The sequence below is a fragment of the Gopherus evgoodei genome, chromosome 14 (assembly GCF_007399415.2).
Source record: "Gopherus evgoodei ecotype Sinaloan lineage chromosome 14, rGopEvg1_v1.p, whole genome shotgun sequence".
Lineage (NCBI taxonomy): Eukaryota > Metazoa > Chordata > Testudines > Testudinidae > Gopherus > Gopherus evgoodei.
In genome coordinates this window covers 3194377-3211476 of record NC_044335.1, presented here as the reverse complement: position 1 = coordinate 3211476, position 17100 = coordinate 3194377, and the positions used below count along the sequence as shown (strand labels likewise).

Sequence of the window (17100 nt, the reverse complement as noted above, 5' to 3'; positions counted from 1 at the left end):
ACCCAGATCTGGCTGCATTTAAATGGCAAGTGATGCAATCTCAAAGTTTGTCTTTAACACCAAGAAGATCCCTAGAGATGATCAGGGCCTAATTGTGCCAGAAGCTGTACAAATACACACTGAAGAAAGTCCATACCTGCAAGAACTCCCTTTTGTAAAGTGGTGTTAGTGGATGAGGTGCTATGTAAATGAATGATACTATTAAACGGGGCCTGAAATGTAGGGGAAAAAATGTGAGAAGGGAGGAAAAAAATTAAAAGCAAATTAGAAGTAAAAAAAACTCCAGGGTGGCTGGCTAGCTTTGCTGTATGTCTCTCAGACAAGATCTTAGTACAACTACTTGTGACAGCTGTTCTGGTACAGTATCATTGATGGTCAATTTGCTTATTTTCATCTTTGTTTGCACCGTAGAGAGGAGCCCTTCTGAGTGTCAGCTGATGGATTTGGCTTCTTTCTCTGGGTCACCCTCTCTCTTTGCAGGTGGTGTCCATGTGGACTTTACTTGATGTGGAAGGCATGTTGGTGGCATCCCTATACGATGTCCTAAATGTGATCAGCTTTGTCCTCTTCCCATATTTGGTGCTTTAGGGTGGTGGGCTCTCCTTAGGACTTCTGATGTTGCCGAAACTCTTTCCGAGACACTCTGAACGTTCACATTCCTTTACTGGGGAATGAAGCAATCTTACCAGCTTGCTTCTAGGGGCCCAGTCGCTGCTCCATAAAGCGCAGACATGGTTCTGTTAGTGCCAGTCCGGCCATTTTTTCCTTTGGCCGGAGCGAGTTCTCCGCGCAGACAAGCGGGCAGGTCCCGCCTTTGCCCGGGGGGGGACAGGCTTGCTGCGGTACCTGACGCGCTGCCCCCCGGCCCCGCGCCCTGCACCGATTTGCTCACAGCCACGTGTCCCAGGCGCGCGCAGGCAGGACTCTCTCAGGCGCACGCGCAGTGGTTTCTACTGGCCTCTTCCGCCCTGGTCACGGGACGGGAGCCTCATGCGCAAGCGCTCGGCGCGGTGACGTAGGCGGCCGCGCGCCGCTAGCGGAGGAAGCGGAGCCGGGCCCCGCCCGCCCGGGATGCGCTCGGGCGCCCGGAGCCCATGTCCCTGCGCAGGCCGCCGCCGGACGGTATCGCGCCGCACGGTACTGGGGGGCTGGGCCCCGCGCGCGGCCCCGGCCTGGGGGGAGGGTCTCTGCAAGCCCCGCCCCTCCGGAGCGCCCGTGTCCCAGCAGCCCCCGGGGCCCTGCCTGGCGCCGCTGGGGGTCCGGCCCCGCCGCCCGGCTTCGCACCCGCTGCCTGACCCGGCCCGGCCCTGCCCTGCCCCCACTGCCTACCTCGGTCCCCGCCGCCCGGCCTCGCGCCCCCGCCGCCTGACCCGACCCGGCCCGGCCCGGCCCCGCCGCCTGTCTCGGTGTTACTCCCCCCCTCCCATCTCCTCTCCTACTACCTGGCCCGGCCCAGCCCTGCCCCCACTGCCTACCTCGGTCCCCGCCGCCCGGCCTCGCGCCCCCGCCGCCTGACCCGACCCGGCCCGGCCCGGCCCCGCCGCCTGTCTCGGTGTTACTCCCCCCCTCCCATCTCCTCTCCTACTACCTGGCCCGGCCCAGCCCTGCCCCCACTGCCTACCTCGGCCACCGCCGCCCGGCCTCGCGCCCCCGCCGCCTGACCCGGCCCTGCCCCCCCGCCGCCTGACCCGGCCCGGCCCCGCCCCCTGTCTCGGTGTTACTCCCCCCCTCCCCCTGCCGCCTATCTCCTCTCCTACTACCTGGCCCGGCCCGGCCCGGCCCGGCCCCCACCCCCACCGCCTGTGTCGGTGTTATTCCGGCCCGGCCCCCGCCGCCTATCTCCTCTCCTACTGCCTGACCCGGCCCGGCCTGGCCCCCACCGCCTGTGTCGGTGTTATTCCGGCCCGGCCCCCGCCGCCCGGCCTCGCACCCCACCCCCCCAGCTGACTGGCCTGACCCGGCCCGGCCGCCCCCGCCGCCTGTCTCGGTGCTCCCCTGGCCCGGCCCCGACGCTGGGGCTCCCTGAAGCCCCGGAACTCGGCCGGACTCTACTCCCGTACAAACGAGCTTCCCTACCCCCGGGGCCGACGGTTCGGCGGCTTGTTCCCCGTTTCGGGGGGTCTGTAGCGGGCCTGGCCCCCGGCCCTCCCCATTGCCCCGCCGGGACCAGGTAGCGACCGCCGCCTCTCACTCTGCACGCTGGGCCGCAGCGGCGGTTCTCTCCCTGGCTTGTTCGAACAGCAACACCGGGCGCGTCTGCCCTGGCGGGGCCCTGCTGGGCGCCTGCAAAGCGAGCCGGAGGGCGGCCTGGCCTGGCCTGGCCTGGCCGTGGCGCAGTGACACGCCAGCCGCGCTCCCCTGGCAGTAACCCCCAGGGCCGCCAGGAACCGCCAAGGGATTTGTTAGTTGTTTACCGCCTTGAATGCTCCTGTCGGGAGCTGTCCTTGCAGTGCGTAGGGGGCTCTTGAACGGTGTATCCTAAAGCCGCTGCCCATGGGTAGGCAAGTCTGGAGCAGAACCTACATCACTGATGACCCAGGCAAAGGGTTTGTTACCCTCCAAGAGTATTTGTAACAAGTGAAATCAGACACTGGTACAGGTGCCCATCTCTGTATAGCCCTTTAGCATCCTAGGTGATCATCTGCATCTTTGGGTTTTTTTATTTCTGTAGCTTTCTATTTGTACCGCTGTGTAAAAGAGCACCTGTCAAGGGCTTTGAGCTCCACCTTTAGTCCTGGACATAAACAAAATCCAGCTGAGCCTTATTTTATGGAGGACTTGGAATTACTTGTGTAGCAAAACCTACCTTATCCCTTTGGCTGCACATTTCTCTCAGGCCTTGGCTACACTGGCGCTTTACAGCGCTGCAACTTTCTCTCTCAGGGGTGTGAAAAAACACAGCCCTGAGCGCAGCAAGTTACAGCGCTGCAAAGCGCCAGTGTAAACAGTGCCCCAGCGCTGGGAGCTAATCCCCACAGGGAGGTGGAGTACGTGCAGCGCTGGGAGAGCTCTCTCCCGGCACTGGCACCATGACCACACTCGCACTTCAAAGCGCTGCCATGGGAGCGCTCCCGCAGCAGTGCTTTGGAGTTTCGAGTGTAGCCAAGTCCTCAGAGAAGGTGGTGGTGATTGATACTTGCTAGGGACTGTAGAAATTGTTGGTGGATCAAAAACATGTTTGAAAACATGTTCTTTCCACCCCCACACAACAGTTCTCAATTTTCAAGCTGGTAAACTTTAAAAATAATGTAATGTGGGGGAGGCCAGTGCAGCATATATTTTCTTTCCTAGGTGTTGCTTCCTAAATTCTCTGCGCTTTCTCTCCTTCCTGATTCATTCACTGTGTGTCAATCTGGTTTTTGTGTTGACATTACAGCTTGACTTCAGTAGGCAGGAGCTGAGTAGAAAGGAGGTAACTTCTGTTCACACACTAACACCTTGGTATGCAGCAGGGAGGAGAATTACTGGGTGAGGTTTTGATAACTTTCTCTGTTTACTGGCATCAGGTGACTTGTTTCTTAAGAGGGAGTTGTGAACCTATCAAAACCTAACAGAACTACATCTTGATTGAAAAACAAGCTATACAAAATGAGTTTTGAAAGGGATGATGTTTAGATGGGTATCATACGCCACTTGAGCTACTGACTTGTTTGTAAGTCTTTGAAAAGCCTGTCATCCTGTTCATTTCTTTCATTCAGAACATAACGCTGTAAACTGAGCACCCAGGAGCAACTCTCTGATAGCAGACAAGGGTGCAAGAGCAGTGGGGAGGAAACACTTCTGATATCCAATGTTCAGAGGGTTGCTGTAAACTGCAGTGAGTGAAAGCATGGTGGGAAAACCAACAGTTATCTCCATTAGGCCAGTTTTAGTCCATCCCCCAAAAAATCCCATCCAGACTGACTTAGTACCAGTTTGATGCAGTTCAAATCAAAGGGGTGATATAATAGGTGGTGAGAGGGGGGTTTAGACTGAAAGTCACACAAACATGATCTATTTTGAAAAGCTCTTGAAGGCAGGCTAGATGTACTCTCTCATTTTACTCACTGGAACTATGGCTCTCAAACAGAACCTTCAGGTGTCCTGAAGGATTTTGCTGCCAAAGGATATGGAAATCAGCTGATTCTCAGCTGCCTTTCTTTTCCCACATATAGCATAGTGCTGGCAAGTAACCCACTGCAAATATGGCCATGCTGGAATCTGCTCTAAGGAAATATTTCTGTATCCTGTATCATGCCTTTAACCTGTTAACAGGCAGTTCACTACATGCATTGTGTGTGTCATTCTTTTCCCTACCTAATGTCCCTAAAAATCAAATGTCCTATAAAGGCATCATGATATGTTTGCTTGACAGTACTTAGCCCTGACATCTCTTTACAAATATTAATTGGCATATTCTTGCAACACTCCGGAGGGGTGGGTAGGTATGATCTGTATGGAAATTGAGTATAATTCTAATGTAAATGCTCCTGTGCACATATGGCAGCATTGGGGAAATGTTCAGTTACGTGATATTTCTAGGTACTGATTTGGGGTAAGCTCAGATCAGCAATACTAGAGTCTAGCTGCCAGCCAGTAGGAATTCAGAGTACCAGTCTTATGAAACACTTGAGCTGGAAGCTGAGCCATCCCAGCGGTGGAAGACAAACAGTTGCAGAGTGGCCCTGAATAGTAACTACTGGGTCAGGTGCAGTGGCAGTTCTGTTGACATTAGAATTGAAGGACAAGGGATCCTGTAGAACATTAGTAATTGCTTCTCTGACACTTCAGAATTCATATGTCATCTGAAGAACAGGAGCCTATATTCCAGTGACATCTCACAGGGTGTGAAGGAATTGCAGAGCTGGAAGCAGGGTAGCGGAGTTGACACTTTAAGTGGTGAAAGTGCCGTTGTTATGCTTGGCCTTTGGTGAAGATTCTTGGTATCCAGTGATAAGTCATATATCATCTGCCCTGCAGGGGTAGCAGAGTGAATAATCTCCTAGGCCTCTCCCATCTCTAGCTGGGGTAACCCAACATGTTTTTTCAATCAATTTTTTTTACATGATCTTTGCATCTGTGAGCTAATCCAGTCTGTGCCTTCGTTTTGCATGCTGGACAATAGCTGTAATCCTGACCCTTTATTTTTTGTTCCTCTTGCAGAGTATAATTCTAAGAAGAAAAGGAAAGTAACTGAGATTTGTCAGGCCCTGAACACCGATCCCATTGATGTGGCTGCACTCAGACGAATGGCGATCAGTGAAGGGGGTCTCCTGACCGATGAGATTCGTTGCAAAGTATGGCCAAAGCTTCTCAATGTGAAGATGGATGATCTGCCTCCTGCTCCAGGTACAGAGAAGCCCTTTCATTGCTGCTTTGGGAAAAACTCTAGTGATCTTTGGGCTGTTTATAACTTGCATTTTCTTCATGTAAATTGAGATGCCTTTTCCATTGCACTTGCTTGAGAATCATACTTGTGGTGCAGAATGATTCCCATGGTTTCACCTGCGTTGCATATTTAATTATATGAATAGCAGATCCAGGAACAACCTGAATTTTTTATTTTTCCATTGCACTGCAAAAGCCCTCTTACTTTTGGGCCACATTGATGGAAGTAAGCATGTTTGGAACACAGCTGGTGCAGTCTGGTGTAATTTGTTTGCAAAATGCACGTTAACCAGTAGCAAAAAGCTGCCATGTTGCAAACATATCTAGTTTAATTGCCTTTATCGTGAATGGAAGCTTGGCTTTACTGAATACTAAATGGAGGTTCCTGTCCTCGGCATGGGTGAATCGGTGCCCAAATTTCTGTAAATTGAAGCTTGTATGTAGAATAAGTTGCATCTGAGGCAGGGAAAATTTGCTTTCTAGTGACACGCCCACCTGGAGGAGTTCCATATGCAGTGGTTTTTACTTCCACAGCTCCCAGAGGGTAAGATGGGGTTTTTGTGAGCAGAATGTTCAAAGTGTGCATTCCTGGTTGTCCTTGAGTAGCAAGGGTTACATTAAAAGTGCAGAGCTGCAGGAGACTTGTGTATAAATATCTTAGCTACCCATGCTTAATTTCACTTAATTTCTGTTTATTAAACTGTGTGGTGTTGCCTCTACCCCTACATAGTGTCTTAGAGCTATATTCTGCCTTACTCCAGTGGTATGGTAATGGGGCAAAGACTTATGCCAAAGGACAAAGGAAAGATGATGATGTAAGGATCTCAAAATGATGTTTGTAGCAAAGAAATTAGTGTCCTGTTTTCTGGCACTGGAATGTCATAAATTGGTATTGACACTGCCAGAATGTATGGCAGTACTGGACTCACGTGTAACAAGTGAAAATGGGGATCTAAAATTGGGGACTTGAACAGTTTGGGGCCTAAATTTCATGCCCTTGACTTGTGCAGAGTCCTTCTATGAACCAGCTCCCTCTAATGCACTCTGTATGCTACTCAGTGACCTGGGTGGGTTTGTAATGCTCTTCTTTCTGCATCAGGACAGGAGCTGCGAGAGGACAATGAAGACTACCAGCAGGTGTTACTGGATGTGAGGCGATCCCTGCGCCGCTTCCCACCCGGTGAGATGGTCTTCCTGTTTATAGTAGGGAAGCTTCATGTGAACCAGGAGTTCCCTGTCCCCACATGTCCATGTGATACATCTCACTTCAGGGGCCACAGCAGATCTGCAGGACCAACACTCCAGGGGCCCGTAGAAATGGAGTCTTCTGGAAAGGGCTTTCCGATCTGTTTGCAGCAACACCCTTTTCAGATATGGTTGCAGGCTTGCACTGCAGCTGTTTTTCAACATGTTCTTTCCACACTAAATTCTCACCCTTAACTTGCTGATTCATTCTGCCAGCCCATCTGGTACAGTTAAAACTCGCCCTGTACCTAGAGAGGCCTGACTCAGATATTACCATCCCTGGCCATTCTGCTGCTGTTCATAGGATGCGACAAACTCATGTATGGCGTTGAAGGGGTTTACCATTTTCCTACATGTATCCTGGGCTGAAACATGTCTGGGTTAGGAGCCTGAGTTCACGAATGATTTACTTGGATTTTGGTTTTTTTAATCATTGCTCCTTCCAGTGACTCTCATGCACCAATGTATAACAGCTCTCAACATATAATAACAAAACCTCCTTGTTTTTCTTAGTTTATATGGTTGGTTGGTGCTTGGTGCTATTTATAAACCCTTTTACACTAGCAGTTATCTGACTTTGCAGAGCAGCTGTTTGTTGCTCCTGGGCAGAAACTGCTTTTCACTGCTTGCTTTTTTCCTTTGTATAAACAGTCAGTATATTCAGATCATCAGTATGTTGTGGATACCATGCAGATCCCTGTTGCTCGAGGTTCTGCTAACCCCATATTGCTTTTGAACGGCCATATTCTGACAATGCTTAGAATTCATAAGACAAAAAAAAAAGAGATCTTTGTGTTGTCAGAACCTTGCTTGGGATTTTGTAAAGCTTGTTCTGCCATAGGGCACTGTATCTACTTAAAGGAGTCCTGGCAAAAGGTGGATACAGTTTTCTCTACACGTAGCATTCTGTTCCAAAGATGCTTTCTGTCAGTGGGCAGAAGAAACCTCTCTATACGTGGGCAGTGCAGTGGCTTCTGTGAGCTTTGCAAACTCAGCACAGTTTCCATGAAAGGGGATTAGTTTAATTAGCACTTCTGGAATATTAAAAATAATTAAAATTCTCAGCACTTACAGGCATGGAATGTAATTTAGCCTTCAAGATGTTTTACAAATACTAGCAGATCCACCCCATCCTTGCAAAGTGACTATTAATATCCAGGAGTTGCTGGTTTCTAGTCCCATGCTCAGGCCACAGCACCATGCCCCACTCTCAGTTAGGGTTTGTTGACAGTTGTCAGGACATTGAGATTGTGGCTGTCTCTGCATGACACAGCTGATTAGACTGCTCCTGGGATTCTGTGGGTTGACTGACGCAGTATGTGGCAGGTACCTTGTCAGGTCTCTGACTCAGCCTTGTACTAGACCCATCTGCTGCTGTCCCCACAGGGATGCCAGATGAGCAGAGGGAAGGACTCCAGGAAGAACTGATCGACATCATCCTGCAGGTTTTACAGCGCAACCCCCAGCTGCACTACTACCAGGGCTACCATGACATTGTGGTCACTTTTCTGCTGGTCGTGGGGGAGAGACTGGCGACTGCTCTTGTGGAAAAGCTTTCGACCCACCACCTCAGGTACTTCAGCTGGGCATGCGTGGCATGTCTCCTGCAGAGTGGGGTGACAAGGAGCTTCCTGCCTGCCTTCCCTGTCAGAAGCCGCATGTTGTGGAGGAGAAGCCTTTCCTGCCATTCACATAGGGAAGAGTCTGGAAATGTAGGGAAAACAAAGAAGCCCCTAGAGCCCAAAAAGCAAAGCATGACTGGACTGGCTGCTTTAGCCAACAGTGCTAACAAGGCCCTGGGCTGCTATGAAACTGCAGTGGTAATGACATGGCTTCACAGAGAGCCATATCGAGGGCACAGCTGAACTGAGGCTGGTTGTTCTAATGTCAGCGTGGAATGCATTGCCTCTGCAGCTTAAAAATCCACTTCATAGCTCCTCCTGGGACTGCCTGTTTCATTGTCACGTCCAGGGCTTCCCCCAGCGTGGCCTAACACAATGGCCCACTTCATGCAGTGCAATAGGCTGTCCTGGACCTGCTCAGCAGTGAGCATGGCCAGGTACCATGGGAGAATCTGAGTCTGAGTGAGTTGTGTGTGTCAGTCAAGCTGGAAGTCAGCCTCTGGCCAGTGGGACTGGTTTTGAAGGGAGTCTTCTCCAGTCCTTCAGTGGGGAGCTGTTGGCTACAACCCTTGGCCCTGGGAAGGCGTTGGGGTTATGCTAATGTTATTTTCCTAACTCTGGGCTTGTCCACACTCAGGTGTGCACGGACATAGCAAAAGGTGTGAATAAAATCAGTGCTGTAATTTCAGTGCAAGGTTGTGTGTAGACCAGCAGTTAGTTGTTACTGCTAATGGTAGGTGGCTGTTGCGGGGAAGAGGGTGTGCTAGGGCAGAGTCCCTGGCTCTTTTCTGACTCCTTGTTGTAAGGCTGACCTCAGGAAGGGGTGGAATGCAGCAGGGTCAAAACCTCTGAGATGCAGTAGTAGGGACAGTCCCACCCCAGCGGTCAGTTAGGTTGCAAGTGTGTCTTAACTTCTGATTTGCTGTGTTGTGCACCCATGGTGGTGAATGTGACCAGAATGACATTGTTGCCTGATGAAGCTTTTGCTTGTCTCATGGCAGGGATTTTATGGACCCAACAATGGACAACACCAAGCACATTTTAAATTACCTGATGCTCATTATAGACCAGGTGAACCCTGAACTCCATGACTTCATGCAAAGGTACGTCAAGATTCACCAAACCTTTCCCTTTCTCACGGGGCCCAGCAGCAGCTCCCAGCCAAGCCCTGCCGTTCTTCTGGTGTTATTCCAAGGCACTGTGTGGCTCAGCTGGTTCAGGACCTGCGCAGCACAGCGGTGCTTTCCTCAAAGTGGAGCTGTGGCCCCACTGCTGATAAATGAGGAAACTCTTGTGGCCCTTGGTTTTCCGGCAGCCTAGGTGCCCCTTGCTTTTGAAGCCATTACACTGTGTCTTGAGGGCTGGTTCATACTGTGGCATCACCACCCTGGCTCCTTATCGTCTGTGCTTGCATGACAAAATGATTAGCAGCTGGTGTGGGACACAGTTCTAATTAGTCAGTTCTGATTGCCTCATTTGTATAGTTCTGTGGGTGCTGAGACATCTCCTCTGCAGTTTATCATTGGCCCTGAGGATAATTGGGGCATCTTTCAAAAATGGCAGTGGGTTGAAAACAGGGGACCTATCCAGAGAAAAGCAGAGGTGGGAAACTTCTGTTCAGAGTCCTTTGTCCACTAGCCCCATGGCTGCGCTGCTCATTGCGCTAGCAATATCTCTGTAGTGAGGTTGGCGGCAGACTCCCAGGGGCTGGTAACTCTTCAGGGTGGGGAGCCCTGCTGGAAGGGTTGTAACGCGTACCGTGCAGTTTGCTATACGCGGGTGTAGCACACATCACTGTCTTTAAAACCCTTCTGAAGAGAGATTCCAGGGTCAAGCTCCCGACCTTTGTGATGGAACTGTGTCCTCTCTGAATGAACCGCTTCCACACGGTGGTGATCTGGGAACTGAGGGAATCCTCGGCTACGGGTGATATTCCAAGACCTGAGTGTATGTGGTGCAGTTACTGTGCATTTCCATAGTGGTAGCATCTGTCTGTCATGGGGAGGGAAACGCAGTTACAGTGGTGGGCTGGGCCCTAACCTCTCATCACTGATGACCAATGGCCTGTCCCTTACCAGAAATGGAGGAACCCCTGGCATTAAGGGATCACCAGAAGGTACTTTTACCCACACTGGAGAGGTGTGGCCAAGGAGATTCTGGTAGCAGATGAGCTGTCTGATTGGGTGTTTTCTGTTTGCACAGTGCTGAAGTGGGGACCATCTTTGCACTCAGTTGGCTGATCACCTGGTTTGGGCATGTCCTGGCTGACTTCCGCCATGTGGTGCGATTGTATGACTTCTTCCTGGCATGTCACCCACTGATGCCCATTTACTTCGCTGCTGTGGTCAGTATCAGCTGGTGTGACTTTATAACGGAAGGGAACCAGTGTGCACCATTAACAGTTATACAGCTGAGGCTAGTGAATACAGCACTGGCTTCTGACTGTGTTCCATCCAGAGTGTCAGGTGTACCAAAAGCCCTTTCCGAGGGAATGGGGTTTAGTGAGTTCACTGTGTTTTTAGTGAAGAACATCACATGTCCCTCTTTGCCCACTGCCCTGATCTCTGAACCCTGGGTGTGGAATCCCAGCTGTATTCACCTTCCTGCTGTTCCCATACAGGGCAGTCGTCATGGCTGCACCATGTGGCTAAGAGGGAGGCAGGACATACAGCAAATTTAAGCCTGTTGTTTCATACTACAGCAATGAGTGACTGTGTTGGGCAGACCCTGGGTGCGATACTGACTGGAATTCTTTTTCTCGGCATTGGCACTGCAATTTGAGATGGAGACTTACCAAGGCATTATTTACAATAAGGGCTTGGTTGCAAGCAGGTTTCTGATTTCTGTCCATGTGCCATTTATGTGAGTGCCACCTAAACACATGTCGCTTCTAAAGCAGTTTCACCCCAGGGTGCCTTGTTCAGACACTGACTGGGCCTGATCAGGAGTCTTGGACTGCTCTCAAAGCCACAGCACCTCCGGCAGGAGCTTTTCATGGCTTCAGAGCAGCTGAGGGAACTTACTATGTCTCCTCACCCAGGAGTGTGATGTTCTAATATGCACCTCCAGGCTGGATCCTGGAATTCATTAAGAACTGGTGGGGGTGGGGGGGCAGTCCCTTTTCATGGCAGGCCAAGTTCCTTCCAGGCACTAGAGGCAGCAGTCATGAATGAAAACAGAAAGGGCACCATTCTACTCCAGAGCACTGAGCTGCTGCTTCCTTCCCTTTGCAGATCGTCTTGTATCGGGAGCAGGAGGTTCTGGACTGCGAATGCGACATGGCCTCTGTCCACCATCTCTTGTCCCAGATCCCACAGGACCTTCCCTATGAGACCCTGATTAGCAGAGCTGGGGATCTCTTCGTCCAGTTTCCTCCATCGGAGCTTGCCAGGAAGGCAGCACAGCAGCGTGCTGAGAGGTGAGTGCCAGATAGCATGCGTTTTCGCTGTTCGACTCCCAGCACGCAGCATTAGCGCAGCTCAGGAGGGGAGCCCAGTGTCCATCTCAGAAAGAGCTTGCAGGAATGGAGTATGACTGGGATCAGAGCATGTGCTTTAAATCCTCCTCCTTCTGACCTGGGCAGGCAGAATGTTCCGTTTCACCTGGTCACAGCTCTTCAAAAGAAAACCAAGCCATGTAGGTTGGCTCATTCCATCAGGCTCTGCCTTTTCCTCTTCTGCACAAACTCCCTGACAGCTTCCTTGCTCCCTTGGCACTCACTGTGCTGCCCCTTGCCTGCTGGATCCATTCCTTCTGTGGGCTGGGATTCCTCGTCTTGGGGTCCAAAAGCCCAAGCTCCTCTCTGCCATTTGGTCCCCACACAAATCCAAACTCCGTAGCGCTTGGTCAGGATAACAGAGCTTTGTTTCAATGTGGTATTAAGATGATACTCTCACTTTGTTGGATGGACTGTTCTCGAGGCTGGTGGATACAACACCAGCAGAACAGTACTTAGGGGCTGACTAACATAAGAACGGCCATACTGGGTCAGACCAAAGGTCCATCCAGCCCAGTGTCCTGTCCCGTAGCCAATGTCAGGTTTCCCCCTGAGGGAATGAACAGAACAGGGAACCACCAAGTGATCCATCCCCTGTCGCCCATTTCCAGCTTCAGGCAAACAGAGGCTCGGGACATCATCCCTGCCCAGCCTGGCTAAGAGCCATTGAGGGACCTACCCTCCATTAACTATTTTCAAGTGTTAGCCATGCTCTGCTCATGCCTAATCAAACCAGCAAAGCTGAAAGGGCCTCACTACTCCAGAGTGCTGCTTTTCCATGACAAATGTCTCTCTTGGGTTCTGTCTGGAACACCAGTTTCCATCCTTTGCAGTCACTTGCCCTCTGGTTTTGTCCCTGTGGCGTTGGCAGTATCTTGTGGAGCAGTGGTTTTTACCAGCATTGCTCTTTGCACTTCAGTTAGTTGCTTTCAGGACAGCATAGGTTCGCAGTCCCTGCTCCTTCATCGCTCTCATTCAGCCAGCAGGGTGGAGTATGCTGAGCAATGCTCATCCTGCTTGGAGCAGCTTTCCATGGGCTAAGGGTGTCTGAGTGCACAAGGACCCATTCAGCTCCTTTTCTGTTTATTTCTGTCTCTTCACTTGCAGGACCGCTGCTTCCACCTTTAAAGACTTTGAGTTGGCTTCAGCCCAGCAGAGACCAGACACTGTGCTGCGACAGCGCATCAGAGACCGGCTCCGAGTGGAGGAACGGACAAAATCCATCTTGACAAAACCAAGGACCAATCGCTTTGTCAAGCTGGCAGTGATGGGGCTGACGGTGGCACTGGGGGCAGCTGCTCTTGCCGTGGTGAAGAGTGCCCTAGAATGGGCACCCAAGTTTGAACTGCAGATTTTCCCCTGATGGAGGGAGAATGGTGCCCTGCCACTTTAAAGATCATGTCCTGCCATGACAGGAGAGGCCGGTGTTTCCTTTATTGAAAGGACTTGTCTAAAAATGCCTGGCATAGAGAGTTTTCTAGTCCTGCTGCTCTCCATAACACGACCTGCCTTTGTCTCCAAGGTGGAGGAGGACTGGCCCAGCAATAGTGCTCACCATATGAGGATGCTCACCTTGTTCTTGTCTCCCTGAGCAGCAAGGAAACTCCTCCCCTCTTACTCTGAGGAATTAGAAGCGAACGCTTCCTGAGCTGGCTGTGTATGGAACAGCCTGGCGGGTCAGGTTTCACACCCAGTGGCTGGACACCTGCAGAGCTCTGTGTGTGTCGATCTCTTGAAGCACTCTGATGTTCTCCCCCCAGAGTGTAACAGGAGAGGAAATGACTAAATATTTTCAGGTAGATGAGCGGTCACATCTGCACCAGGAATCAGTCTGGGAACTCAGTGGGTTTGAGGGGAGGTTAAACTCCTGACAAACGGTGTAAGTAGCTTTCAGATTCCCATAGCATCCCTTTCTGCCCTCCCTCAGAGCACTCCGGTTTCTGCAGAGTCAGGGTCTTACCAACACTCGGATCTTTTTCTTGCTCTGCAGGCAATGTTTTAGTAGAGCAGAGCCCTCTTTGCAAATTCCTCTCCTGGGAATAGACCCCCTTGACTAACACTAGGGTTCAAGGTTATCACCACTGTATAACTGCATGAGTTAAGTTAGTGTCCTAATCTCCCCAGTCTGGTATGTTTACAGGAGGGAACATCTGTGGGCTTTTTCTGGTCTGCTGGAGAGAGGTCAGCTCTCAGCCAGCCACACCAGCTGGACTGGTAGTAAGCTAGTCGGTTCTTTCAGTTCAGCAAGATAAGACGGCTGAGTGTGAATGATTTGTGCCAGGTGTGAACAGTTACTTGCCCGGCCACACCAGCTCCTGGTACCACACCTAGAGAAGCCATTTCAATTGCTCACTTTTAAACACAGCCTTTGAAATAAAAAAAAGAATCTTTCCACCATGCAGAATAGCTTGTGGCAGGACAGAAGCCATTGCCATTGGAAGCCCCTTTAAAATGTCTATCCAACTAACCATTCAGACTTTCGCATCAACCCTTAAAATGCTGCAGCTGAGTGACTTTTCCAGAAATTGACCCCAGGTGCCTAGAGCCCAGCTGCTCACCAGATCTGCTGCCAGCTTCTCCTCCTCCTAGCCCAAAAACCTCCAGGCACCTAGTACTGTCTAACTTAAACTAAGCCAAGAGACACTACACATCTCTACCTCCTCCTCACTGCTGCTAACCCCTCCCACAAGTGCCCTTACCCTGCCCCACTGCTTCCCAGGTGACTGACTGTCCCCTGCCGCATCCCACCCAATGCCATCTGTCCCCGTTTCCAGCAGTTACACACCTAGAAATTAGGTATTGGTTGAAGAGTTAAAGAAATCTGAATATACTAGAGCTTTGTGCCCTGCAGTAATTTAGAGCCTTTTATTCATTCTTAATGCAGTCAATTTTATATCTGAATTACTCTGACTGTGCTGTCAGTCCTGAAGGCACCATGCCATTCAGAACTGCAGCATAAGGAAGTAACAGTGCCTAGATAACATAGCAGTGTTCACCTATATACAAGCATAACTTTCTCGGATGGGAGCAGGGCTCTGAGCAAACTGCCCTTTGCTTCTGCAGTGGCTGATGTCTGTGGTATGTTTTGATTCAACAAACCAAAAAAAAAAAGGAAATTTGCACCATTCCCCTTTCTGTTGCTGGCCCCTCTTTGTGGGCACCTTGCTTTCTAGTGACATCTGGCTAGTCACTGATCAGGTTGTTTCCACTCAAGCAGTCACTCTTCCCCTTAGCCAGCCTGTCATCTAACATGCTGCATGTGTAAAAGGTATTGTCAATTTGCAGCTGCATGGGAGTGGGCAGCCCAACCAATGGGAAGTTGCTGGTGGCATCCTCTGTGTAGCAATAAATGGAGTTGGGGGTATGAGGAGAGCTGTTAAATGAAGCACTTTATTTATAAAAAACAAACCACTGCTAGAAGAGGAGGGCACTCAGCCCGGGGTTATTTGCTCACATGGTTTACCTTCCTTGCCTAAATACAAACCCAGGACCCTGGTTCTATCAGGGGCACCTTGGATACTTGCAGTTGATCTCATTGAGACAGAAGATACTTTCCTATATAGCTACCAAAAGGGCTGAGCCTTTCTGCAGTGTTTGGCCCTTGTTTAACTTGGTGTGGTTTGTGATAGGCCCAGGCAGGGAATTAAGAGGAGAGGGAGTGTGTGAGAGGATTTTTCCAAAGCACTTAGATGAGTTGGAAGTACAAGTCCCATTCAGTGGGGTTTATGCTCCTAATTCAGGGGTTTCTGCAACTCCTGCCTGACCTCTACAATTAAAATACGGCGGGTGGGGGGGTTGGCCTTTTCTGTTGTGTAAAGGTAGCTGGAAAGGAGTTCCCACCATCAGCTGAAAATCTTTTTTTCTTTTTTAAACATTAGAAATTCAGGTCTTGTCTCACCTGCCTTTGCTTATCAAATGCAGGGCAACTAGAGAGTTGGTAGGATTGATATCACAAAGGTCGAGGAGCAAATACTGAGCCGTTGAGAGGTATAGTCGGCTTTTAACATTGTTTTTCCTGTCAACAGCTCTAGCTCCAACACCAGACGCAGTTGGCAGGAAAAACGTTTGTTAAAGATTGAAACCCTCTGCCCGTTCGTCAGTTACAGGCTGCCAGTGCCTGTTCCAGCTCTCTGGTCCTCCACCACACACAGGGAAGAGGAGACTTGATGTTACTGACTCCTGAGGGAAAAACACAAACATCCCTGCCTGCCTTCCATATGCCTAAAGCAACAGAAGGTGCCATTGCAGGGACCTGTTGTGGTGCTGAGTGTTGTGTGTACTGTGTGATTTCCCTTTGCATGTACAGATCAAAAGGCCTAGCAGGTAGCCTGGAGATGCTGCTGGAAACCAGCACAGCTTGGGGATCCAGTCAACACTTTCCACACCTAAGTGTGAACCCCTGCCTTACACGCTCAGAGCGGTTTCCAGCCCATGTGTAAACTCATTCCCGCCTGGAGGGGTTACTGCGCCTTCAGTACCCTGCTGTGGCTGAGGGTCCCTGGAGACTGGCAGTAGGTGTGCTTGGCCTCCACTCAGGCTCTGCAGGAATGCAACAGTTTAATTCTCTTTTCACACCTTCACGGAGGAGGCCAGGATGGCCCTGCTGAAAGACACTGTTCTCTTCAGGTGGTTTACTCTGTATAAGGACTTGTATACACGTGTAAATGCTGGTTTGTACAGAACTGTGTAAAATAAACAGCAATACCCGGTTACCACGTATCTCCCCTAGTGTGAGTGCGCTTCCATGCTAGCAGGTCTCCTGGCCTCCCAGGCACGTGACTTGCAGCTTGTGTGGTCCAAAATTGGCTTTTCTGTCTCCCCCGAGCCTGGTGCTGGTTGTGCTGTGCAGTGAGTGAGTCATCCCGTGGTTCTTGTTTCCAGCTCTGCCACCGACTCAGATGTGTTGCTGCTCAAGGAACTTCATTGTTTCTAGTTCCCTATTTGCCACAGGTTCACTTCTGAACTGAGGAAGGCGAAAGGATGAGAGAAGGGGTGGGTGAGCAGGGAGAGGCTGAAATGCATTTAGTGCCGTGGTCAGAGGTTCTGTGCATGTTGCCCATGTCACTTAGCCACCTCAAAATGAGACTGAAGGGCACCCATTGACCCCAGCCTGGCAGCACCATCTACAGCTGGGTTTGAGTTCATTAGCAGCCCTTCCCCCATGCTCTGCTGAGCCCTGCAGACACTGCTGGCGTGCCTCTCCCCTGTTCCATGATGGGTTTCAGGTAGCAGGAGGCTGTTTACTAGAGTGGGCTGGTGCTATTTTCAGCATGCTGTGACTTCCTCTCAAGAAGTAATTTTCATAATAGCATTTAAAGTTTATCTTGTAGGAATGTTAAATTGGACATGTTACTTCATCCGCTGGTGAAA

General features: G+C 50.6%; 1 protein-coding gene across 4 annotated transcripts; it reads left to right on the top strand.

Annotated features, from left to right (window-relative positions):
- The first annotated feature begins 1045 nt into the window (after positions 1-1045).
- TBC1D20 (TBC1 domain family member 20) lies at positions 1046-16449 on the top strand. Of its 4 annotated transcripts, none has more exons than XM_030533737.1 (8): positions 1046-1137; positions 5143-5328; positions 6467-6547; positions 7999-8185; positions 9236-9337; positions 10437-10578; positions 11468-11652; positions 12838-16449. In XM_030533737.1, the coding sequence occupies exons 1-8, from the start codon at positions 1095-1097 to the stop codon at positions 13091-13093; spliced, it is 1182 nt and encodes a 393-aa protein (XP_030389597.1). In that variant the 5' UTR covers positions 1046-1094; the 3' UTR covers positions 13094-16449. The 4 variants fall into 4 exon arrangements, with proteins under 4 accessions (XP_030389597.1, XP_030389599.1, XP_030389598.1 ...); XM_030533739.1 differs by lacking the exon at positions 1046-1137 and adding an exon at positions 2375-2546; XM_030533738.1 differs by lacking the exon at positions 1046-1137 and adding an exon at positions 3111-3468.
- Positions 16450-17100: the final 651 nt, after the last annotated feature.